The sequence below is a fragment of the Schistocerca nitens genome, chromosome 11, assembly GCF_023898315.1.
Source record: "Schistocerca nitens isolate TAMUIC-IGC-003100 chromosome 11, iqSchNite1.1, whole genome shotgun sequence".
In the NCBI taxonomy this organism is placed as follows: Eukaryota; Metazoa; Arthropoda; class Insecta; order Orthoptera; family Acrididae; genus Schistocerca; species Schistocerca nitens.
In genome coordinates this window covers 201,187,632-201,209,640 of record NC_064624.1, presented here as the reverse complement: position 1 = coordinate 201,209,640, position 22,009 = coordinate 201,187,632, and the positions used below count along the sequence as shown (strand labels likewise).

Below are 22,009 nucleotides of genomic sequence, written 5' to 3'. Positions count from 1 at the left end.
CCTCTTTGGCTGGGCAATGGGATTTTGGGAGAAGGTGGGTGACTGGAGAGATAAGGACCGGGAGATCTGCTTCTGTACAAAATTAGCATAGAATTACGGTCTGTGAAGGCCTCGGTGAGACCCGTTGTACATTTAAAGAGGAACTTCTTATCACTACATATGCAATGACCACGATTGGCTAGGGTGTGTGGAAGAGACTTGTCAGTACGGAGTGGGCGGTACGACTACCTCCCGTCATGCTAGAAATGAGAAACGTCCTACCCACTATCCTCCCCACCCCTCCCACAGTGGTATTCTGCAGCCCACCGAACGTACACAATATCCGTTCCGTCCCTGCTCCTAATCCCTTGCCTCGTGGTTCGTATGCCTGCAATAGACCCAGATGCGAGACCTGTTCCATTCATTCTCCCACCACCACACACTTTAGTCCTGTCACAAACTTCATCTATGCCATGCATCTATGCAGAGCTACCTGCAAAACAAGTCGTGGAGTATACGAGCTATGCTGCAACCGGTGTGCACCATTCTACGCGGGCAGGACAAACGACGAGCTGTCTGCTCGAATGAATGGCGACTGACAAACTGTGGCTGAGAAACAGACGGACCACTCGGTTGCCGAGCGCATTGCCCGACACGACATTCTTCATTTTACTACTTTGCAGCACATGCCATACGGATCCTTCCTACCGACACCAGCTTTTCTGAAGAGTGCAGCAGGCGCTAACTCTCCCTGCAATATGTTCTATGTTCCCATAACCCTCCTAGCCTCGACCTTTGTTAGTCATTGTCCTTCACCCACCTATCCCCTTCCCTGTTCCCACTCCACAACCTTCTATTCTACAAGTGCACCCACAGTCCGTCGACTTCTCTTCCTTTTCCACTTCCCCCACCCCCTCCTCGCTCCACCACCCACCCCCGCTGCCACCCTTTGTCCTACCTCCCGACTGCACTTAGCCGCCCTACAGTCTCCCCACCTCGTCCCTGTATGCCCCCACAAGCAACACTTTACTGTCCCCCACCTGTACCCTGCTCTCCCTCCCCCTCCCCCTCCCCACTCGAGCCTCCACCTTACGCCCACCACCCAGGCAGCTTCACCCATTGTGCACAGTTGGTCACAGTCTGACGCCAGCAGCCAGAGACATTGGTCACGTGTATTTGAGTTGTGTTTTGGTATATTGAGTTGTGTTTGTATATTGTCTATTTTGGAAGGTGGCCTACTGGCCGAAAGTTTGTGTGTTTAGTAGTCTTTTTTAGTGTGGCTGTCTGCGACTCAACATATCTGTGTCTTGTGTCTGTGTATGTGCGGATGGATATGTGTGTGTGTGCGAGTGTATACCTGTCCTTTTTTTCCCCCAAGGTAAGTCTTTCCGCTCCTGGGATTGGAATGACTCCTTACCCTCTCCCTTAAAACCCACATCCTTTCGTCTTTCCCTCTCCTTCCCTCTTTCCTGATGAAGCAACCTTTGGTTGTGAAAGCTTGAATTTTGTGTATATGTTTGTGTTTGTTTGTGTGTCTATCGACCTGCCAGCACTTTCGTTTCGTAAGTCACATCATCTTTGTTTTTAGATATATTTTCCCTACGTGGAATGTTTCCCTCTATTATATTCATATCATAAATTATTTAACAGTTACATTGCAGACCCATAAACAGTCCCTAATACACTTACACAAGGAATAACTTATGTCTGAAACCTAAAGATCAAGCAGACACAGCAAACCCAGCTAAATATCACCCCATAACATGCCTACCAACAATATACAAAATATTAACTTCAGTGATTACACAGAAATTAATGACACATACAACACAGAACAAAATTATAAATGAAGAACAAAAATGCTGTTGCAAAGGAGCATGAGGATGTAAAGAGCAACTGATAGTAGATACAAAGGTGACATATCAAGCTAAAACCAAACAAAGGTCGCTACACTACGCACACATTGATTACCAAAAAGCTTTTGATAGTGTACCCCACTCATGGTTACTACAGATATTGGAAATATACAAAGTAGATCCTAAATTGATACAGTTCCTAAACATAGTAATGAAAAATTGGAAAACCACACTTAATATCCAAACAAATTCAAATGATATCACATCACAGCCAATACAGATTAAGTGTGGAATATACCAAGGAGACTCATTAAGCCCTTTCTGGTTCTGCCTTGCTCTGAACCCACTATCCAACATGCTAAATAATACAAATTATGGATATAATATTACTGGAACATACCAGCACAAAATCACACATTTGCTATACATGGATGATCTAAAACTACTGGCAGCAACAAATCAACAACTCAACCAATTACTAAAGATAACAAAAGTATTCAGCAATGATATACATATGGCTTTGGAACAGACAAATGTAAGAAAAATAGCATAGTCAAGGGAAAACACACTAAACAAGAAGATTACATACTGGATAACCACAGCGACTGCATAGAAGCGATGGAAAAAACAGATGCCTATAAATAGGAATACATAATACAAATATTAAAGAAGAACTAAAAGAAAAATATAGACAAAGACTAACAAAAATACTGAATACAGTATTGACAGCAAGAAACAAGACAAAAGTTATAAATACTTCTGCTATACCAATATTGACCTACTCATTTGGAGTAGTGAAATGGAGTAACACAGACCTAGAAGCGCTCAATACACTTACACGATCACAATGCCACAAATATAGAATACATCACATACATTCAGCAACAGAAAGATTCACATTAAGCAGAAAGGAAGGAGGAAGGGGATTTATTGACATAAAAAACCTACATTGTGGACAAGTAGAAAATTTAAGAAAATTCTTTGTAGAACGAGCAGAAACTAGCAAAATACACAAAGCAATCACTCATATAAAGACATCAGCTACACCATTGCAATTTCATAACCACTTCTACAACCCTTTAGATCACATAACATCAACAGATACGAAGAAAGTAAATTGGAAAAAGAAAACACTACATGGCAAGCACCCGTATCATCTGACACAGCCACACATAGATCGAGACGCATCCGACACATGGCTAAGAAAAGGCAATATATACAGTGAGACGGAAGGATTCATGATTGCAATACAGGATCAAACAATAAACACCAGATATTACAGCAAGCATATTATTAAAGATCCCAATACCACAGCAGATAAATGCCGACTTTGCAAACAACAAATAGAAACAGTAGATCACATCACAAGCGGATGTACAATACTAGCAAATACAGAATACCCCAGAAGACATGACAATGTAGCAAAAATAATACATCAACAGCTTGCCATACAACATAAACTAATAAAACAACACGTTCCCACATACAAGTATGCACCACAAAATGTACTGCAGAATGATGAATACAAATTATACTGGAACAGAACCATTATAACAGATAAAACAACAACAACACACAACAAATGTGTAATCATACTCACCAATAAAAAGAGGAAATTAACACAACTAATCGAAATATCCATACCCAATACAACAAATATACAAAAGAAAACAGGAGAAAAAATTGAAAAATACATCCAACTGGCTGAGGAAGTCAAGGACATGTGGCATCAGGATAAAGTTGACATTATACGAATTATACTATCAACTACAGGAGTCATACCACACAATATCCACCAGTACATCAACGCAATACAGCTACATCCAAACTTACATATACAACTACAGAAATCCGTAATTATTGATACATGTTCAATTACCTGAAAGTTCCTAAGGTCTGTGTGAACAACAAAGTGTTACTTGATACTACCGGAGATTAATTTGTTAATAAATTGTACATATAGACTTTAAAAAAATCTCCGGCCAAACTGAAGGTTGCCCCTATGTCAGTATTTGTTGTTGAGATACAAAGTGGTGTTCCACACGCTTCACATATTGGTGGATTGTCATCCACCAGAATTAAAATGCATACGGTGACCTGTTCTTAACGTGATGAGCTTCAGTTCCCTCCATCAGTGTCACGGGCACGAGGTTCGTCACACCTGGATGGTTGATTTAGGGTGCTGTTTACCACTCTTCTGCCCAATGCTGCCGTGTCCTTGTCTCGAGAAATGAGATGATAGTGTCACAGAAACTTCATAAAACTATTATTTCATTTTTTGCAATTTACTATCATAGGGGATGAGAATAAAACAGCAGTTTCTTCTGGGAGGTCACTGTCCATCAACAAAATGTGAAGTTCTGACGGGAGCGGCAACAGGCCGCTACTGACAATGTGAACAGAGCTTTGTTGCTCCGAGCCAACCCATTTGCTACAAAAGAGAATAAACAAATAGTAATTACAACAAATTCCCGATTACTCAGGTGTAGATTATCCAACTTGCAGATTGTCAGTGCATAGTTATGGAATTTCGAAAGAATAAAATAATAAAACCTGAGATATTATGTTGTAATTAGAATGAATCTTTTCATTCAGAATACAAATTTCTGTTAGTGAAGACATAGATGATGAAAACATCCTCGTTTGATGAGTGGGATTTGAGTAGCTTCGCGATCCAGATACAGTGAATGAAGTGCGTTTGAATAGGACGAGTCGGTTATAGTAAACAAAATGCATTGAGTAGAGGAGGAGAGTTAAGGCAAAGCGGTCGGGGAACGTATTATTGTGCATACTGAGGCACTGAAATTCGTCAATCTATTACTAGCAGATGTGAGAGAAAATTCATTTGGCTGTACTGACCATTTGACACTCGGGAAAAGACTGTCGGTGTCGGGGGAAAAAAAATGAAAAAGAGAAACAAAAAAATGTTAGCAACTACTTCCGGAAAATGAACTGATGGCAAGTTATAGAAAATACAAAGTATTTTAAGTATAATTTTGTTCGAATGTTTTATAATTGCAGTAAACAACTGTTTCGGATTTTCTACGATTTCACGTTATCCGTGCTGTCTCGGGTCCAAATTAGCCCAGATTAGTGTTGGCAAAAATTCATTAAATATGTTTTGTTAAACAAGTATTCCAGTTTCATTGCTCAGATGCCAGAGATAACTTTCAGATAAAATATCATGCAGTCTCTGCTTCAGGAAGAGGAGGAGGAGGAGGCGGACATCGTGGACCTGGACCACCAGCGGACCGCCCCGGAGGCTTCAGCCGCAGACGTCACCCGCAGAGGCGGCGACAGTGCGGCCGTGCCGGCGGGGCCGGGCGCCGAGGCACCGACGGGCGGCGAGAAGGCCGTCCCGGACACTTCGGCCCGGCGCGGTGGGGCCGGAGGTGCCGCGCCCGTGGCACCTGTCGTCGGCTCTGTCAAGGTGGGAATAGTGGCAGCTCTGAGTGAGCACATAACTGTGGCACCACACACCCGTACGAACCTGCTCGCTGTAGGCGAGCCTCGGTCTCCCTCTACAACTTTTACTGTCCCTCACCTCACGCTCCACATATACAAATTGACGATTCCCTGTCAACTCGAGATGTGTTCTATCGACCGATTCCTAATTTCGGCAAGTTGTGCCACAGTTTTTTCCCCGTATCAATTCGTTACCTTCTTTAACTACCTACCTAATCTTTCGCATCCTGCTGCAGCACCACATTTCAAAAAGTTCTATTCTTATTCTCGTCTGAACTACTTATTATCCACACTTCACTTTTATACGAGACTAAACTCGAGACAAATACTTTCAGAAAATATTTCCTTGTACTTAAATTTATTGTAGACATTAACAAATGTCTCTCTTTTTGGAAATGCCTTTCTTACTGTTGCCATTCCAATTTTTATATCTTCTACACTTCTACCGCAATCAGTTGCTCTACTGCCGACATAGCAGAAATTGTCTACTTTTAGTGTGTCATCTCCCAGTCGGTTTGCCTCGGTGTCAGCCAATTTAATTCGACTGCGCGTTATCCCCGTTCTACTTCCGTCGGTATTCGTCTCACGACACCTTCTCGAAACTCTATTCCGACCTTCTTACTCGTGTTGTGAGTCGTTTGTCATCTCTGACAGAATTAAAATGTCTTCAGTAAAGTGCTAAGTTTTTATTTCTTCTCTCTGAACTTAAATTCCTTTTCCAAATTTCTCCTCGGCTTCCTCCACTTTTTTCTCATTGTAATAATTGAATAACACGGCTACAGGCTACAACTCTGCCTTACACCCTTTCCGATTACTATTTCCATTCTGCGTCCTGTTTCTGCTAAGTTATAGATAACTTTTGTTCCCTCTGTTTTACTGGTGTACGGTAAATGTAGTGTTCGTATCATTATTTTTTTCCACCTGCAAAAGGATTAGATTTTTAAATGTTTGTTTCACAAAGTTGTGTACTATTTTGCTAACCCACGGCAGGTTTTCCCCGAGCCACAGTATCACCGAGCCGCCGTTCCCCTGTCGCAGAGGCAGTACGGAATGCGGCCGGCGCGCGGGGCCGGCAGCAGTGTGGAGAACCTGCTGGCGGCGTACGAGGCGAAGGAGATGGTGTGCCCGTCCTGCCACCGCTTCTTCCTGGGGGTGTCGGCCCTGCAGCAGCACGTGCGCGTGGCGCACGACGGCCGCGTCGGCCCGCCCCCGCTCAAGAGTGAGTGCATTTTTGTCTACTCGTGTACTCTCCGGTTTGCTGTACAGTGCAGGTTGGAGGGTACCTTCTACCTCAGCTAATCGTCCGTTCCACTCGCAAATGGAGTGGTGCGATGCTTCTTTGTGAGCCTCGATTCCTCTTATCTCGTCTTTGCAGTCCCTACACGAAATGTACATTGGCAGTATTAGAATCTTATGCAGCCGGCTGTGTGGTCTAGTTCTCGAAATTTTTCTTGGTATTTCGCAAAAAAGGAAGTCGTCTTCCTTCTGGGGATTCCCGTTTTAGTTCGTAAAGCGCCTCAGCAACATTGTCGTGACGATCGAACGTAGCTATAAAAAAATCTAGTGGCACACCTCTGAATTGCTTTGATATATTGTTTAATCCGGCCGGTTGACGGTCCCGAACACTAGAGCAGTAGTCGACAGTGAGTTGCACTAGTCTTTTGTTCACTGTTTCCATTATAGGTAATCTACACTTTCCCAATATTCTCCCAGTAAACCCGAGTCGACAATTTGCCTTTCCTAAAATCTACGTATTGCGCTCGTACCATTTTGAGTCGCTTTGCGGCTATATATTTAATTGACGTGATCGTGTTGAGCTGGACGTCACTATTAAAGGGTTGCTTTTCTTACTCGTCTCGTATATTGCTTTCTCAGTTTACAAATATCCGGGTTTGGGAGTGAGTGAATGTCATCTTTTCTGACCGTGGTATTTCGAAGACTTCCCTCGTATTTGTCAGGTGTCAATTGCAAATTTTTTCTCTGTAAGTCTACCTTTATTCAAAGTGGTTGTGGGACCTTGGCTGTTCCATGTAAATGTCAAAACAAAACACCTTCAGCCATCTAAATTTGCAGTTATATTTCATTTGTGCAACTAGTTTTAGCGGTAGGTTGAGCCGTCTTCGAGCCTCTTGACCGACGTGTAGGAGGAATCCCATCTCCCGTACACTTGAAATCGAGTGTCGATTGAAGGGATTGCTGTGTTAAGAAGAAATCTACAGATATCAGTAACTGCACACTGGCCCCTATTTCGACTCTGTAAGAGATGCGATTCTTCCTACATGTCGGCCACGGGGCCTGAAGATGGTGCAATGTAACACTGAAACTGGTTGCACATATAAAATAAAACTGGAAATTTAGACGGCTGAAGATGTTTTGATTTGACATTTGCACATTTTGTCAGTTGCCACTTTTCCTCCGGCCTGACTGTGACCGGGACACACTGCACGGCATGCTAGCAATTGTTTACCGATGCCGTCAAAGGACAAAACAATATCACCTACCAAAATGCTGTGCCAAACCAAAAAAATGTTACAGATAAGGTAAATATCCTTCACAAAAGAAATGCCAAAAGTGCCTCTGGAGAGATGGAGGGGGGGGGGGGGGGAGAGAGAGAGAGAGAGAGAGAGAGAGAGAGAGAGAGAGAGAGAGATAGAGAGAGAGAGAGAGAGAGAAAATCAGTGGTTTCTACAAAATTTCACTAGTAGCACAAATTAACGTGGTAGCTGTCCAACTTGTAAAGTAATAACCTTGCTGACTATGCAGGTTTGTGTGCGATGACTATGTAGGGACACATGTAGTTCAGAAATTGCGAAATGTTAAAATATGAAGCTATTAAATTTTAGATATTATCATAGCAGACAGAAAAAGTAAAAGATAGAAAGATACAATAGGCAGTGAAGTAAGCTGATGTAACCATAAGCTGTTTATCTCCTTAAATTTACGTAAATGAAAGACATTATTTTATGAGACAGAAGTTTAAATGTGCACAGTAATTTCCAAGGCCCACCAAGAATCTTCTGGAAATCTTAATTTTATAATTTCACTATTTCATAAACTAACATGTTATTTTAGTAAGATTGCAATAAAAAAAATCATGTATACAAAACTACAGGGCATCTGGAAAGTTGTCGTGTAGTTAAGTGTTGGAAATGATGACCACAGGCAGCTACACAAGTCCAAAATGACTTAATTTAATCGGAAAACCCATTTTACAGATGTGATTGTGGTGCTTCTCCAATATGTGGTTATTTCAGTTTTGAAGTTACATAGTGTACACGGGTGATTGCAAAACACGACAGATTTTGCTGCTCCCCAAAGAAATAAGTCTGGTGGAGCAAGGTCGGAAAATTAGGGGCAATAGGTTTTCTGAGATGACACATTCCCCAGAAAACTCTTTCAAGAGATGGCATATTGTCGTTAGCTGTGTCCGCAGTTTTGCAACTTGTCGAAACTGTGAGTAGTAGATTTCATCTTCCTTTAGCTGGCCGATGAAGTCACAGGTCATTAAACGGTAACGTTCACTGTTTACAATTCCTTCAAAAATTTTGCTCACTAATGCACTGAATGCATATTGCTACCCACATACTAATTTTCTGGTCGTGCGATGGTGTTCCGAGCACAGCAAAACGATTCTCTGTTGACCGTAATCGTGTTTTGTGTGTTAACATGACTAGATAGGTGGAACAAAGTCTAATCTGTATAAGAGGTGAAATCAATAATATCTCTGGTATTCCCCTCAGTAAAAGATGTAAACCGTTTGCAGTAACAGATTCACTTTTCATAATCTGCGTCGTTCAATTTGTGTACTCCCGTCACTGTATGGGAACAGTTTTGGTATTTGCCTAACCCCTTCTCAATAAGTCTACAAAATGCGATGAGGTACGGCTGTTTCTGGGAATTTTTCAGGAAATGCCTCTTGCACTAAATTGTGTATTTATCGCCTTATCGAAACACACATTTGACAAAAAACAAATTGAACATCTGAACACTACGCATTACATTCAGTAGCTTTCATCCACTGAAACTAACTGTTACATGTTATGTAACAGTAGAATGAATTAATAGAAAAATCTCATATCTACAGAAAAAACAGTTCCACAACTTCGTTTCGAGTTTACGACGTAATCTGCACCCGTAGTTCAGTGCACAGTGATTTCCAAATACACTGTAGAGGTGTTTCGTGGTATTACCTCGTGTCATGGTGCACGTCGAGCGTGTTCTGTCACCGGAAGCACATACGTTCACTTTACCTCGTAAAGAAATTCCGGTCGCCATGCTTGCAGTTAATTACTTTTGTAATTGTGCTGTGCAGTGTCATAGAACCGTGTTGTTGGTCTTAGTCTCCTTGTAGACGTGTGTGTCTGCTGGAGGAGAGCTTTAATCTGTCCGGACTACCAAATAACGTAAACAACTTAGCGCCAACTCTTCTGTATTTTATGTACAGTGTTATCTCTGTACAGTGTCGGTTACAGTAGCGGGTGATCAGATCTTAACTTCATAGCTTGATTGACAGATTACAATATGTGTGGCTTGCTGTGACAACAGCTGTCCACTCTTTCAAATAATGACGTTTCTTGTTTTTTACGTTGCTGTTCCGTCTTTGGCCTCCAGAGCAGTTTCATACTGTGGCATCGGAAGAAGTGCTCCATCACAGCAGTCGGAGAGGATTACTTGCCGCCCCGCGTTAGCGATGTCTGGAATTGGTGTGACTTTCATTTCAGCAGCTCATTCCCAAAACAGGAGTGTGCACATTAGGACGTCGGAACACTTAACAGCTATCTAAGACTTAAGTTTTCACCTGCACAGACATCTTTTGTCAGCCTAAGAGACTAAAAATGCAAAATGTTACCCCCATAGAACTGCATGTTACACTACACCGTCAACAGTGGAATTTTGACAAAATTGCATTGTAACATCATTGTGGAATATAAGATTTTTTTACCTGGCCTTAACCCGTGTCTGTACGGGGTTGTTGTGTTAATCTGGGTTTGTAGATGTTAGTAGTAGAGGGTGGCCGGATGCCCTTCCTGTCACCACCTCTTCCACCCGGGGTCAGGATTTGTGTACCACATCTCTCTGTATCTAGTGTTATCTGAGTGGAAGTATGAGAATGTTTTTCGAAATGTTTGTGAATCGTGTAACTGAGTTGGGACGGGGGGTACCGATCCAATGTTCACCTAGTCGGATGCGATAGCTGTGGTGGCCGGCACACTGGCCCGTGTCGTTAATCCGCAGGGCGGATTCAATCTGGGGTTGGCGCTCTCCTCCTCGAAGTGGTGTGCCAGCATGTGCGACTATCCGGGCAGGTATGTTAATTTTCGTTACTAGTAACTTTTTTTTTTTAAGTATAAAGCTTTTAGAAAAAGTGAAATGTGCATTTGAAAAGGAGAATGAGGGCTTTCAAATAAGCAAAGCCAATCTTGAAACACATGAATATTGGGAATTTGAATAACACAATCTTAGTAAATTGTGAATTTAGAATGTTTCTTTAAATATAACGTTTCTCTGTGAATCGTCGACAGTATTGGCATTTTTCTATAATTCTGAGCATATTTATGAAGCGTATGAAGATGCCATCTTTCATTATTTTATAATTTTCAGTTTAATACCGATTTTCACTAATATTCTGGTGAACTTTTTTAGTGTCTCACTTGGGGTCTTAGTACTGCTCTGCAAGATCATCACAATGACACCTGACTCAATGTCCTAGCCAAATGTGTTTCCATGCTACACCAATTTATAACTGAACATAAAGCTAATTTGTAACAGTCACTTGCATGCGCCTGCCCCGGTACAGTGATGTCTCGGGAAAAACAAATATTGGCTGACAAGTTTGTACAGACCTGATCTATCATTGTGCGCTCAACAATTTTTTACACACTGTTGATCTTGCAGTTATTAGTGATTTGAGTCCGACGACATTAACGTCACACGAGAAAGTTGAACCGACGAACAAATAGGCATTTTCGTGTTGAAAATAATTGAAGGGGTGGAATTCTAGCAAGTTTGGGCTATGTCTCAAGCTGTGAGTATGAAACAAGATATGAAGTCACCTTTGTCACAGTGCTGGCCCTGAACTTCTGGGACAGTGTAATAGGAGGCAGCGGAAATTGGACTGAGGGATAATTTAATGAAGAACAGGGTGTGGAACCTGGCACTAGGTTTGCTCCAATCATATTTGGAAACATGCTGATTTTCTTTGCCCATATAGAAGTGGCTGTTAATGCATTTTTGATGAAGGGTATAGTCTTCCAACACTTTCCTAGCCTGTAACATTTTTTACTGTTTGACTTACCCTTTCAGTTGGTCTTAAATTTCAGAGAGACTGTTTGTCATTTGACAGTGATGCAAACAATCTGTGTGGCAGTGTACAGTGTGTTTTGTTCAGTTTGGTTGGAGTCAAAGCGGTGAGCAACAAAATTTGCATTACACACACGAAGATGACAACCAGGAAAGTTGTAAAAAAAATTGTGTAAAGCAAATGATAACTCAGCTGCAAAACCAAATATGTCAAATTGTTAAGCTTGCTGAGAAAGCCGAAAGACTACACTGTCATTTTGATTTTCATTAGTACAGTGATTCTTATGCGGAATAATCGTTGATACTAAATATAAGTCCCTGTACTTTTGCAGCTGGAGTCCTCGTCATCTTTGTTTCTCTTTATTTAGCATCAGGCAGGATGGGACATTTTATAGTATTTCTCGACCTTCCCCTGTCCTTCCACCATTCTTCTATAACTGTTTTGTAATGGCCCATACCTCTCCTCCTCAAACTGGTCTCGATCAAATCAATCTACCTTGCATAGGATCTCCCTCTTGCCCTCAAACTTGGCTTCTGTGATTCGTTTTGGTATTTTTCTGCCCTCCATTCTCTGTATAGGTCCAAACCATTTTAACCCACTCTTTTTAGTTCTGTCATTCAATTTTTCTACTCACTTTTCCTTCCTTACATCTTCATTTCTCATTCAGGTCTCTCCTTGTTTTCCACACAGTCACATTTCCAGACAAAATTCTTAAAGAGCAAACAGAACTAAAATCACAAGCAATATTTAGAAAACTTTATTGACAACCTGAAAGAGAGAGTATAAGTTTCAGCATCTCACAATATCAGAAAATAACGAAAGCAACCAGTAGAACTCTCGAGATAAATTATACCTTTACACGTTACATGAAAGCATAGAATAATATGATCTGTGTATGTAACTACTATCACTGAAATTGCCCAAATGTGAAATGTAAATTCATTGTAAACATATATATGTCTATGGAGTGGATTGTGCTGTCAAAGTTACATAATTGCAGATAAAAAAAAGGTGCACACAATCCGTGAAGCAATAACAAACTTCTACAGCACAGAAACAGACACGGTCTCAACACATTCTCCTAAACACCGTTCAGTGACACATAAAAACTTAAATATCTGCAAAATAGATGTAAGCTGTCTAATTTACATTTTATAATTATATTAAAAATACTGTATATCTTATATTGCAAGATAAATTGAAAATGGCAAAATGCCAAAATGAGACTAGCAGTTACGTGAATAATGAGCTGATAAAACCACTCAGCAGTAGAAAATGGGAAAATATTTAAAATGTCATTCAGTGACATATGGGTGGGGGGGGGGGGGGGGGGTCGTTGTAGTCAGTCCAGAGACTGGTTTGCTGCAGCTCTCCATGCCACTGTATCCTGTGCAAGCCTCTTCACCTCAGAGTACTGCTGCAACCTGTATCGTTGTCAATTTGCTTAATGTATTCATCTTTTGGTCTACCTCTAAGATTTTAACCTCCCACACTTCCCTCCAGTACTAAGCTGGTGATCCCTTGATGGCTCAGAATGTATTCTACCAACCGCTCTCTTCTTCTAGTCAGGTTGTGCCACAAATTTCTCTTCTCCCAAATTATATTCAATACCTCATCATTAGTTAAATGATCTACCTATCTAATCTTCAGCATTCTTCTGTAGCACTGCATTTCAAAAGCTTCTATTCTCTTCTTGCGTAATCTGTCTATTGTCCATATTTCATTTTCGTACATGGCTACACTCCTTACAAATACTTTCAGAAAGGACTTCCTGTCACGTTATACTTGCTGTTAACAAATTTCTCTTCTTCAGAAATGCTTTTCTTGCCAATGACAGTCAACATTTTATATCCTCCTTACTTCGACTATCGTCAGTTATTTTGCTTCCCAAACAGCAAAACTCATCTGATACTTTAAGCGTCTCATTTCCTAATCTAATTAACTGATTTAATTCGAGTACATTCCATTATCCTCATTTTGCTTTTGTTGGTATTCAAATCATAGCCTCCTTTCAAGACACTGTCCATTCCGTTCAGCTGCTCTTCCAAGTCCTTTGCTGTCTCTGAAAGAATTACAGTGTCATCGGCAAACCTCAAAGATTTTATTTCTTATCCGTGGAATTTAATTCCTACTCCAAATTTTTCTTTTGTTTCCTTTACTGCTTGCTCATTATACAGATTAAATAACACCGGGGAGAGGCTACAACCCTGTCCGACTCGCTTCCCAACAACTGCTTCCCTTTCATGCCCCTCGACTCTTATAACTGCCATCTGGTTTCTGTACAAATTGTAAATAGCCTTTCGCTCCCTGTATTTTACCCCTGCCACCTTGAGAATGTGAAAGAGAGTATTCCAGTCAACATTGTCAAAAGCTTTCTCTATGTCTACAAAAAAAAAAAAAAAAAAAAAAAAAAAAGAGAGAGAGGGAATAATATTGCCATGAGCAGAGCTTGTGTATTACACATTTCTGCCATTATGCGTGTGTAGCACTACTCATTGCGAGTTCAGTGCCACGTGTGTTGTCCACCTGGTTTATTCTGTTCGTATGCTGTGATTGTTTTTGGCATCACTGTTTTGTTTTTGTTTTTTATTATGGCAAGTTTAAGTGAACAATGTGCCGCTATGAAATTTTGTTTTCTCCTTGGTGAAAATGCTGTTGAAACTGTTTTAATGTTGTGAAAAACTCAAGTGTAAGAGTGGTTTTCTAGATGTAAAAATAGCGACACATCAATTGACGACAAACCTTGTTCGGGACATCCGTCAACTTCCCGAATTGACGAGAATAATGAAAAAATTCGAGAGCTTACGGTCACAGACCTTCAACAGACAGGTGATAAACTGTCAAAGATTAATCGGTTATCTAGGAACTCAGTTAAGTGAGTTTTAATTGTAGATTTGGGTATTAAAAAGGTTGCTGCCACTTACACTGGCCACCATAAAAAACGAAACAAGAACAAAACAGCAATAGCTAAAGCATGACAGCAGATGAACAGAATAAGCTGGGTCAACAACACAGATGGCAATCAGTAGTGCTATACAAGCTTAGTGGCAGTGCCTGCTACACCAGCTCTGCTCATGGCAATGCTATTCCTTCCTTCTTTCTTTCTTTATTTGTATCCCCTCGTAGACTTGGAGAAAGCTTTTGACAATGTTGACTGGAATACTCTCTTTCAAATTCTAAAGCTGGCAGGGGTAAAATACAGGGAGCGAAAGGCTATTTAGAATTTGTACAAAAACCAGAGGGCAGTTATAAGAGTCGAGGGGACACAAAAGGGAAGCAGTGGTTGGGAAGGGAGTGAGACAGGGTTATAGGTTATCCCCTATGTTAGTCAATATGTAAAGGAAACAAAAGAAAAATTTGGAAGAGGAATTAAAATCTGTAGAGAAGAAATAAAAACTTCGAGGTTCGCCGATGACATTGTAATTCTGCCAGAGACAGCAAAGGACCTGGAAGAGTAGCTGAACAGAATGGACAGTGTCTTGAAAGCAGGATATGATTTGAACATCAACAAAAGCAAAATGAGGATAATGGAATGTAGTCAAATTAAATCAGGTTAGTAGTAGGTGAGTTTTGCTGTTTGAGAAATAAAATAACTGATGATGGTCAAAGTAGGGAGGATATAAAATGTAGACTGGCAATGGCAATGAAAGCATTTCCGAAGAAGAGAAATTTGTTAACATTAAGTATAAGGTGTCAGGAAGTCGTTTCTGAAAGTATTTGTATGGAGTGTAGCCATGTATGGAAATGAAACATAGACAATAGACAGTTTACACAAGAAGCGAGCAGAAGCTTTTGAAATGTGGTGCTACAGAAGAATGCTGAAGATTAGATGGGTTCTGACTAACAATCAAAAGGAACATCAGGTTCAAACATGTCATGCTTTGAAACACCACCTCGAAACCTTCTGTCAAAGGTGTGATAAGTCGTGGCACTATGCTTACGGCCTAGAAACAAAGCAACACTCAAGCCGACGGAAGACGTTATCGTCACTCCGTTCAAAAATATGTTGTCAAGTCAAATAAAACATTAAAACAATGCTGATTGGCTTTTCCAATGCCAAGGGCGTGGTTCATTCAGAGTTCCCCCCCTCTTCCCCAGGTCAGGCTGTCAATCAAACCTTTTATTTGGAAGTCTTAATAAGAAGATTGTGCACGACAGTGTTAGTCGAAAAAGGTCCGATTTGTGGCAGACAGGAGATGGGTTCTTCCACCATGACAATGCACCTGCACACACAGCCATCTCTGTTACACAGTTTTTGGCTAAAAATGGCACAGTTCCACTACTCCACAAATCTTACTCACTTGACCTGGCTCCGTACGACTTTTTCTTATTTCCACGCGTGAAAAAGGGGCATGAAAGGACACCGGTTTGGCAACATAGAAATAAAAAAGGAAAAACGAGGGAGGAGCTGTCGGCAATTTCTAAAGACAACTACAAAAAATGTTTCTAACAGTGGAAGCATCAGGGGACAAATGTATTAGTTGTAATTGAGAGTATTTTGAAGGGGATAAGGTTGGTTTGCAAACAATTTGAAAATATATATCTTTTAAAAAATATTTTTTTTTTTATGGCGTGTGTGTGTGTGTGGGGGGGGGGGGTGTAACCTCTTGTAATGCATGTTTCAGGCCCATCTGAAAAGATACTTCTGAGGAATTTCATTTGAGTAGCTTGGTTTCTACTCTACTCTCTTCTCCAGGTCTTTGCTGCATGTGTCAGTATGGATGTAAAGTGTGTTCTGTATGGCACTTCCTTACACTTAGCTGTCACCTTCCTTCTCCAGACTAAGCCCCCTCTCAAACTCGTAAATCCCATTGCTGTGTTGTACTCTTATACTAATTTCTGCCTCCATCCTTGTATGTTGCATTATCACTCCACCAAAATATTTTAAGTTGTCCACAGTTCCAGTATCCTGTTCCTTAATGTAAATAAGTCGTGCATCTCCTCCTTTGCTGACGACCATATCTTGCTTTTCTCCACATTGCATGGCTAGAAGTCGCAAGTAGCAACTAAAAAGCGCGGTTAACAGTGCCATCTGTTGGCCAAAGTTCGTACTACGTCCATCTCTGCGATACGGTATCGAGTCTAACTGCGAATTCCGTGACAAGTCGCAACTAAGAGTCGCAAGTAGCAACTAAAAAGCGCAGTTAGCACTGCCATCTGTTGAGCAAAGTTCATACTAAGCTATTCGCTACCGAGTCAAACTGCGATTTCTGTGACAAATCGCAACTAAGAGTCGCAAGTAGCAACTAAAAAGCGCAGTTAACATACTTTTCCTAGTGTCATCTGTTGACCGACGTACGTACTTCGTTATGAGAGCCTTGTGCCAGACGAGATCGACGTGCTGTGTGTGCATATGAAAGGCTTATTTCAATAGTGGTGCAAGTCCATTTTTGTTCATTTTGAGATACAGAGTCGTAAAGTTAAATGAGCGCTGAAAAATCTGCAGTTGAGATACCAGAAATATTCAAGCATATGGCTTCTTGCTAGAGATGAACCTTTATTTATGTTTGTTTGGATCACTAATTTCAGAAGCATTATAGACAGAAAAGTGGAGGTAATGGACTTGTACCACTATTGAAATAAGCCCTTCATATTATATGACAACATGCACATTCAGCATCAGTTATGGTTGGTCAAATACTGCTGTGACTCTGAATGTATTATATTAATAAGAAGCAACATTGCCGTTTTCTCCTGAAAATATCAAGTAACGTAACAAATGTGTTTGATTCTGCTTCCAATATGACAGTTTTGGTTAATACTCCACATGCCTACAGGACTTTGCAATGTTAACACAGCAGAACTCAGACATCTGTATAAGTGTAGAGAAATGATAACAGTCATATGAATGCCTCACTTTTGTTCCGACACAGTTCAAGACTCGGGAGAAAAGTTTTACACCTGGTGTTCTACATGGCAACTTCACACACAAGAACTTTTTGCCGACACTACTACCACCTACATAAGTAAGCTTTTCCTGTGTTACTTTCAAGTAATGCACTTAAGCTATTCCCGATTTAACTGGAAGATCTGTACTTCCCACGTTCATATCAACAGCCTCAAAATGCATATTGTAGACTTCGGGATATGTTACAGGTCAGTGTCACACCAAGATTGTGGAGAAAGGGGGGGGGGGGGGTATGTCACTCTCCAACAAGTGTTTACCAATAAGTAAGTGGCGGAAAATTATGGGTATAGGACGGCTTAAACATGTGGAAAATGAGATTTTTATTATTCAATCACTGTATTTGACATTTATTATTTCTTTAAAATCGCACAACAACTTTAATAAAACACAGTTTAATCATTCACACACTTATTTCACAGTTATTTCACTTTTAAACTGCAAATCCTCTAAGAGCTGTCTTGAATCTTCACGAGTCTCTCTCAAAAGCGTTGATGTGGATAGATACGTACAGCAACCGGTAATCAGAGTCAGAACTGTGTCTGCAAAAACACAAGGATTATTAAACAATTTTTGCTGTCATTAATTACTAGCAATATAATTGACAGAGTAGATTGCTAATATTTGCTATAATGAATATCACATTTGCAAGAACGATCTCACTGAAGTAATTAAGTCCATCGAAACGCTTAGAAACTAACCTCTCGTCTGACGAAAACGGTCTAAAGACGCAGTGGCAATTTCTTCAGATCTGTTGACAGTTGTATTTTGAGTTATCACTTTACTGAGTGACTGAAATGTAGTTCAGGTATCTGTGAACATAACAATATGTTAGAATTCATTTTCTAAATACGAACTATTACAGTACTGTACGGCTACTTACATATTAATTACACTATTAATATTATGATAATATTATGAATATCAAGAGCTCAGATGGCAACCCAGTTCTAAGCACAGAAGGGAAGGCAGAAAGGTGGAAGGAGTATATAGAGGGTTTATACAAGGGCGATGTACTTGAGGACAGTATTATGGAAATGGAAGAGGATGTAGAGGAAGATGAAATGGGAGATAAGATACTGCGTGTAGAGTTTGACAGAGCACTGAAAGACCTGAGTCGAAACAAGGCCCCGGGAGTAGCCAACATTCCATTAGAACTACTGATGGCCTTGGTAGAGCCAGTCATGACAAAACTCTACCATCTGGTGAGCAAGATGTATGAGACAGGCGAAATGCCCACAGACTTCAAGAATATAATAATTCCAATCCCAAAGAAAGCAGGTGTTGACAGATGTGAAAATCACCGAACTATCAGTTTAATAAGTCACAGCTGCAAAATACTAATGCGAATTCTTTACAGACGAATGGATAAACTGGTAGAAGCGGACCTCGGGGAAGATCAGTTTGAATTCCGTAGAAATGTTGGAACACGTGAGGCAATACTAACCTTACGACTTATCTTAGAAGAAAGATTAAGAAAAGGCAAACGTACGTTTCTAGCATTTGTAGACTTAGAGAAAGCTTTTGACAATGTTAACTGGAATACTCTCTTTCAAATTCTGAAGGTGGCAGGGGTAAAATACAGGGAGCGAAAGGCTGTTTACAATTTGTACAGAAACCAGATGGCAGTTATAAGAATCGAGGGACATGAAAGGGAAGCAGTGGTTGCGAAGGGAGTGAGACAGGGTTGTTGCCTCTCCCCGATGCTATTCAATCTGTATATTGAGCAAGCAGTAAAGGAAACAAAAGAAAAATTCGGAGTAGGTATTAAAATTCATGGAGAAGAAATAAAAACTTTGAGGTTCGCCGATGACATTGTAATTCTGTCAGAGACAGCGAAGGACTTGGAAGAGCAGTTGAACGGAATGGACAGTGTCTTCCTTAACTGCGACAAATCACAGTTAAGAATAACAGATACTGAAAAGTAGCATTCACAGAAATCACTGATATCGGAAAATCGCAGTTTAGCCCATCACTACTATATACTGATGTTTTTAGAGCAAAGACGAAATCAGGCAGCCCGTGAATCTTCACCGTCGTGCCGGGTTGGATTTGTGATTATATTTTTCAGTATTGTTAATTGCTATTTTGTCTTCCGTCCTTGCTACTCGCCCACGTGTACAAATTATTTGATCCTTTTGAAGGTAAATCATATTTTCATTTGATACTTTTGAAGACTAATACAAGAATTTATCTCGAGTGTAAATGGGCTCGTATTGCTCCGCAACGTTGGTATTGGCGCCACTCAATTGTTTCAACGTAATGGAGTGCATGCAGCTAGAGTACAGCTCGTCCGGCAGCTGTTTACAAGAATTTCGTTGCCAACGTAGCAGCTTACAAGTCAGCGACCGCCGAAGGTCAACATGGCGTACAGTTCGGTGTTTGTGTTGGTATCGTGAGCTGCCAACAGCTGTGAACTTTTTTTTGTCCGTCTATTAATTTATTCCTCACCCCATACGCAGATACTGTTGGTTATGGTCTGTAGTAGCCAATGTGGATGACGGATCAGACACTTCTTCAGTCGTAAGTTTTGATGGGCGTTCGTCGGTGCGTGACGCGTGCTCCGTGGTAACGGGTGAGGCTTCGGTAAGAAGAAGGAGGGGGAAAAAAAGAAAAAAAAAATAGAAGGAAGGAACGGGCGCAACAAGGTTGTATCTGCGCCCAGCGAACACTTGTTGCACAGTGCTTACAGGCCGGGGCAACAAGTATCGAAACAAGAGTCGTGTAATGGGCGTTTTCTCCCAGTACGTAACTGCTTCGTGATAAGTACTCGTGTGAAAGGTGCTAACAAAAGAGTGTTTTGAACTAAACATGGAACAAGGTATCGGTTCCTCTGAAGATTATCTGCATGCTGAGTTGAGATTGATTATGCAAGAAGATAACACGAAGTCAGCCCTGCGTCTTCAGAGTCGCTGTCGTATGCTGTTTACTTAGCGTGCGGTGAGTGCAATCATTCTGCCGTAGCGATAATCTCAAAGTACGTGTGAGAACGGATTACGAGGCCGCTTCCGTCCGATAAACTACGCATTTTCAACATAAGTTTTTTTTATGCAATAGGAAACATTTTTAGTAAATTGTTCCAGTCTGCACGGACATGTTCCCACCGACAAATCTCTCCGTAATCTTTCGTTCGGTTGACAGGGCCTACATCACAACGTGTATTGTGAATTTGAGTTACGAAACATGACATCAGCCAAGCCGGGAGACCCGGTTTTCTGCCGTGATGTGAGGCCATAAAAACTGGATATTCATTTCAATTGTGACGCAACAAATTTAGCCGCCCTAACTTTTAAACCAAAGGGCGACGTCCATAATGGTAGAAATGACACATTTTAAATTAAATGACCCAATGCATCAAGTATTCTGCCATTGGCATATTGTTGTTGTTCCAAATGAAGCAAGGATGTGGTGCAGAAGTATATTGGCATACTTTATCATCATTAAATTAAGAATTCTCCTTCCCCTTCCCAAACGCTAATTAGAAAACGCAATAGGAGAGTAACGTGACTGGAATATAATTTACAGTAAGCTTATTTTTTGAATAAATTGCTTACACACAGTGAAATGCTTATTGTTTGTTTACAAACTGTACTCTATGGTCATTGCTGCTTCGTTGTTAAGAAGAATGGTGGTTCTTGCAAACATTCGAGGCTATTTCTTCTTAATTACTTTGTGTATTACTTGTTCAGTACAGTTCGCCCCATCTTTGCAGTATCCCAGTTCTTGAAATTGTGTTTCTGTAAATTAAGGCGCCAGTCCTCCCCCCCCCCCCAACCCCCTCCCCCACCTTAGGTCTTTGCATTATGAACGCATGTGCAGAATATTTCCATCTGGTGCCAGTTCTGGCTACGAAACAATACAGTACACAGAGGCATGTGTAGTAGGCACTTTGAAAGCAGTCTCGATTCCGGTATGCTGCCTGTCCTGCGAGAAATAGGAGGGGCTTGTTTTTCCAACACACCTCCCACTGCAACCACCTTTGAACAAGGCAGAGCCTTGCTACCAACTTCTCCAGCAAAAGGGACAAGTTATATATGGTGTCCCAGGAGGAATGACCAGTATTCGGGGATACGATTGAACGATTATTCAAAGCAAAGAAAAGTCGTATTAAACATGGGCTGTAAAATGCGTTCCTTAAGAGCCGTGAGCAGCTCTTCAGTAGGAAACGTGTTTTTCAGTAGTGAAGATGTAGTGCTCAGCACTTTAGAGCTCATATTTACTAGAGTTTTTTGCTTCGAATGATCGTTTGTTTACAGTAAATGTGTGGAGACACACACACACACACACACACACACACACACACACACACACACACACTCTTTCAAAGACATCATCACCTATTACTTTCATCACTTTGGCAGTTGTATGTTGCAATAAAAGTTCTCATTTATTGCATATTGCCTACAGTAACATGGTTAATGTATTAAAGAATTGTGGTTACTAGGGCACATTTCAAAACTTTCTCATAAGAATGCGAAAATAGAAGTTTCATATTCTTAACTG

The 22,009-nt window shown here is 40.8% G+C and overlaps 1 protein-coding gene and 1 long non-coding RNA gene across 5 annotated transcripts in view; one reads left to right on the top strand and one right to left on the bottom strand.

Moving 5' to 3' along the window:
- Positions 1-22,009, top strand: part of LOC126212874 (uncharacterized) — a 95,152-nt gene that overhangs the window by 36,099 nt on the left and 37,044 nt on the right. For 3 of the 4 annotated variants that reach the window (XM_049940369.1, XM_049940368.1, XM_049940371.1), the window contains 2 exons: positions 5,038-5,265; positions 6,291-6,519. In XM_049940369.1, the coding sequence (XP_049796326.1) occupies positions 5,038-5,265; positions 6,291-6,519 (457 nt within the window). The remainder of the gene's footprint in view (positions 1-5,037; positions 5,266-6,290; positions 6,520-22,009) is intronic. The other variant, XM_049940370.1, reaches the window with a different exon arrangement.
- On the bottom strand, positions 17,903-20,056 carry LOC126212876 (uncharacterized). The gene is made up of 3 exons (XR_007540953.1): positions 19,958-20,056; positions 18,208-18,318; positions 17,903-18,048 (listed from the first exon to the last, which is right to left on the bottom strand). It is a non-coding gene; the product is annotated as an uncharacterized LOC126212876 (long non-coding RNA).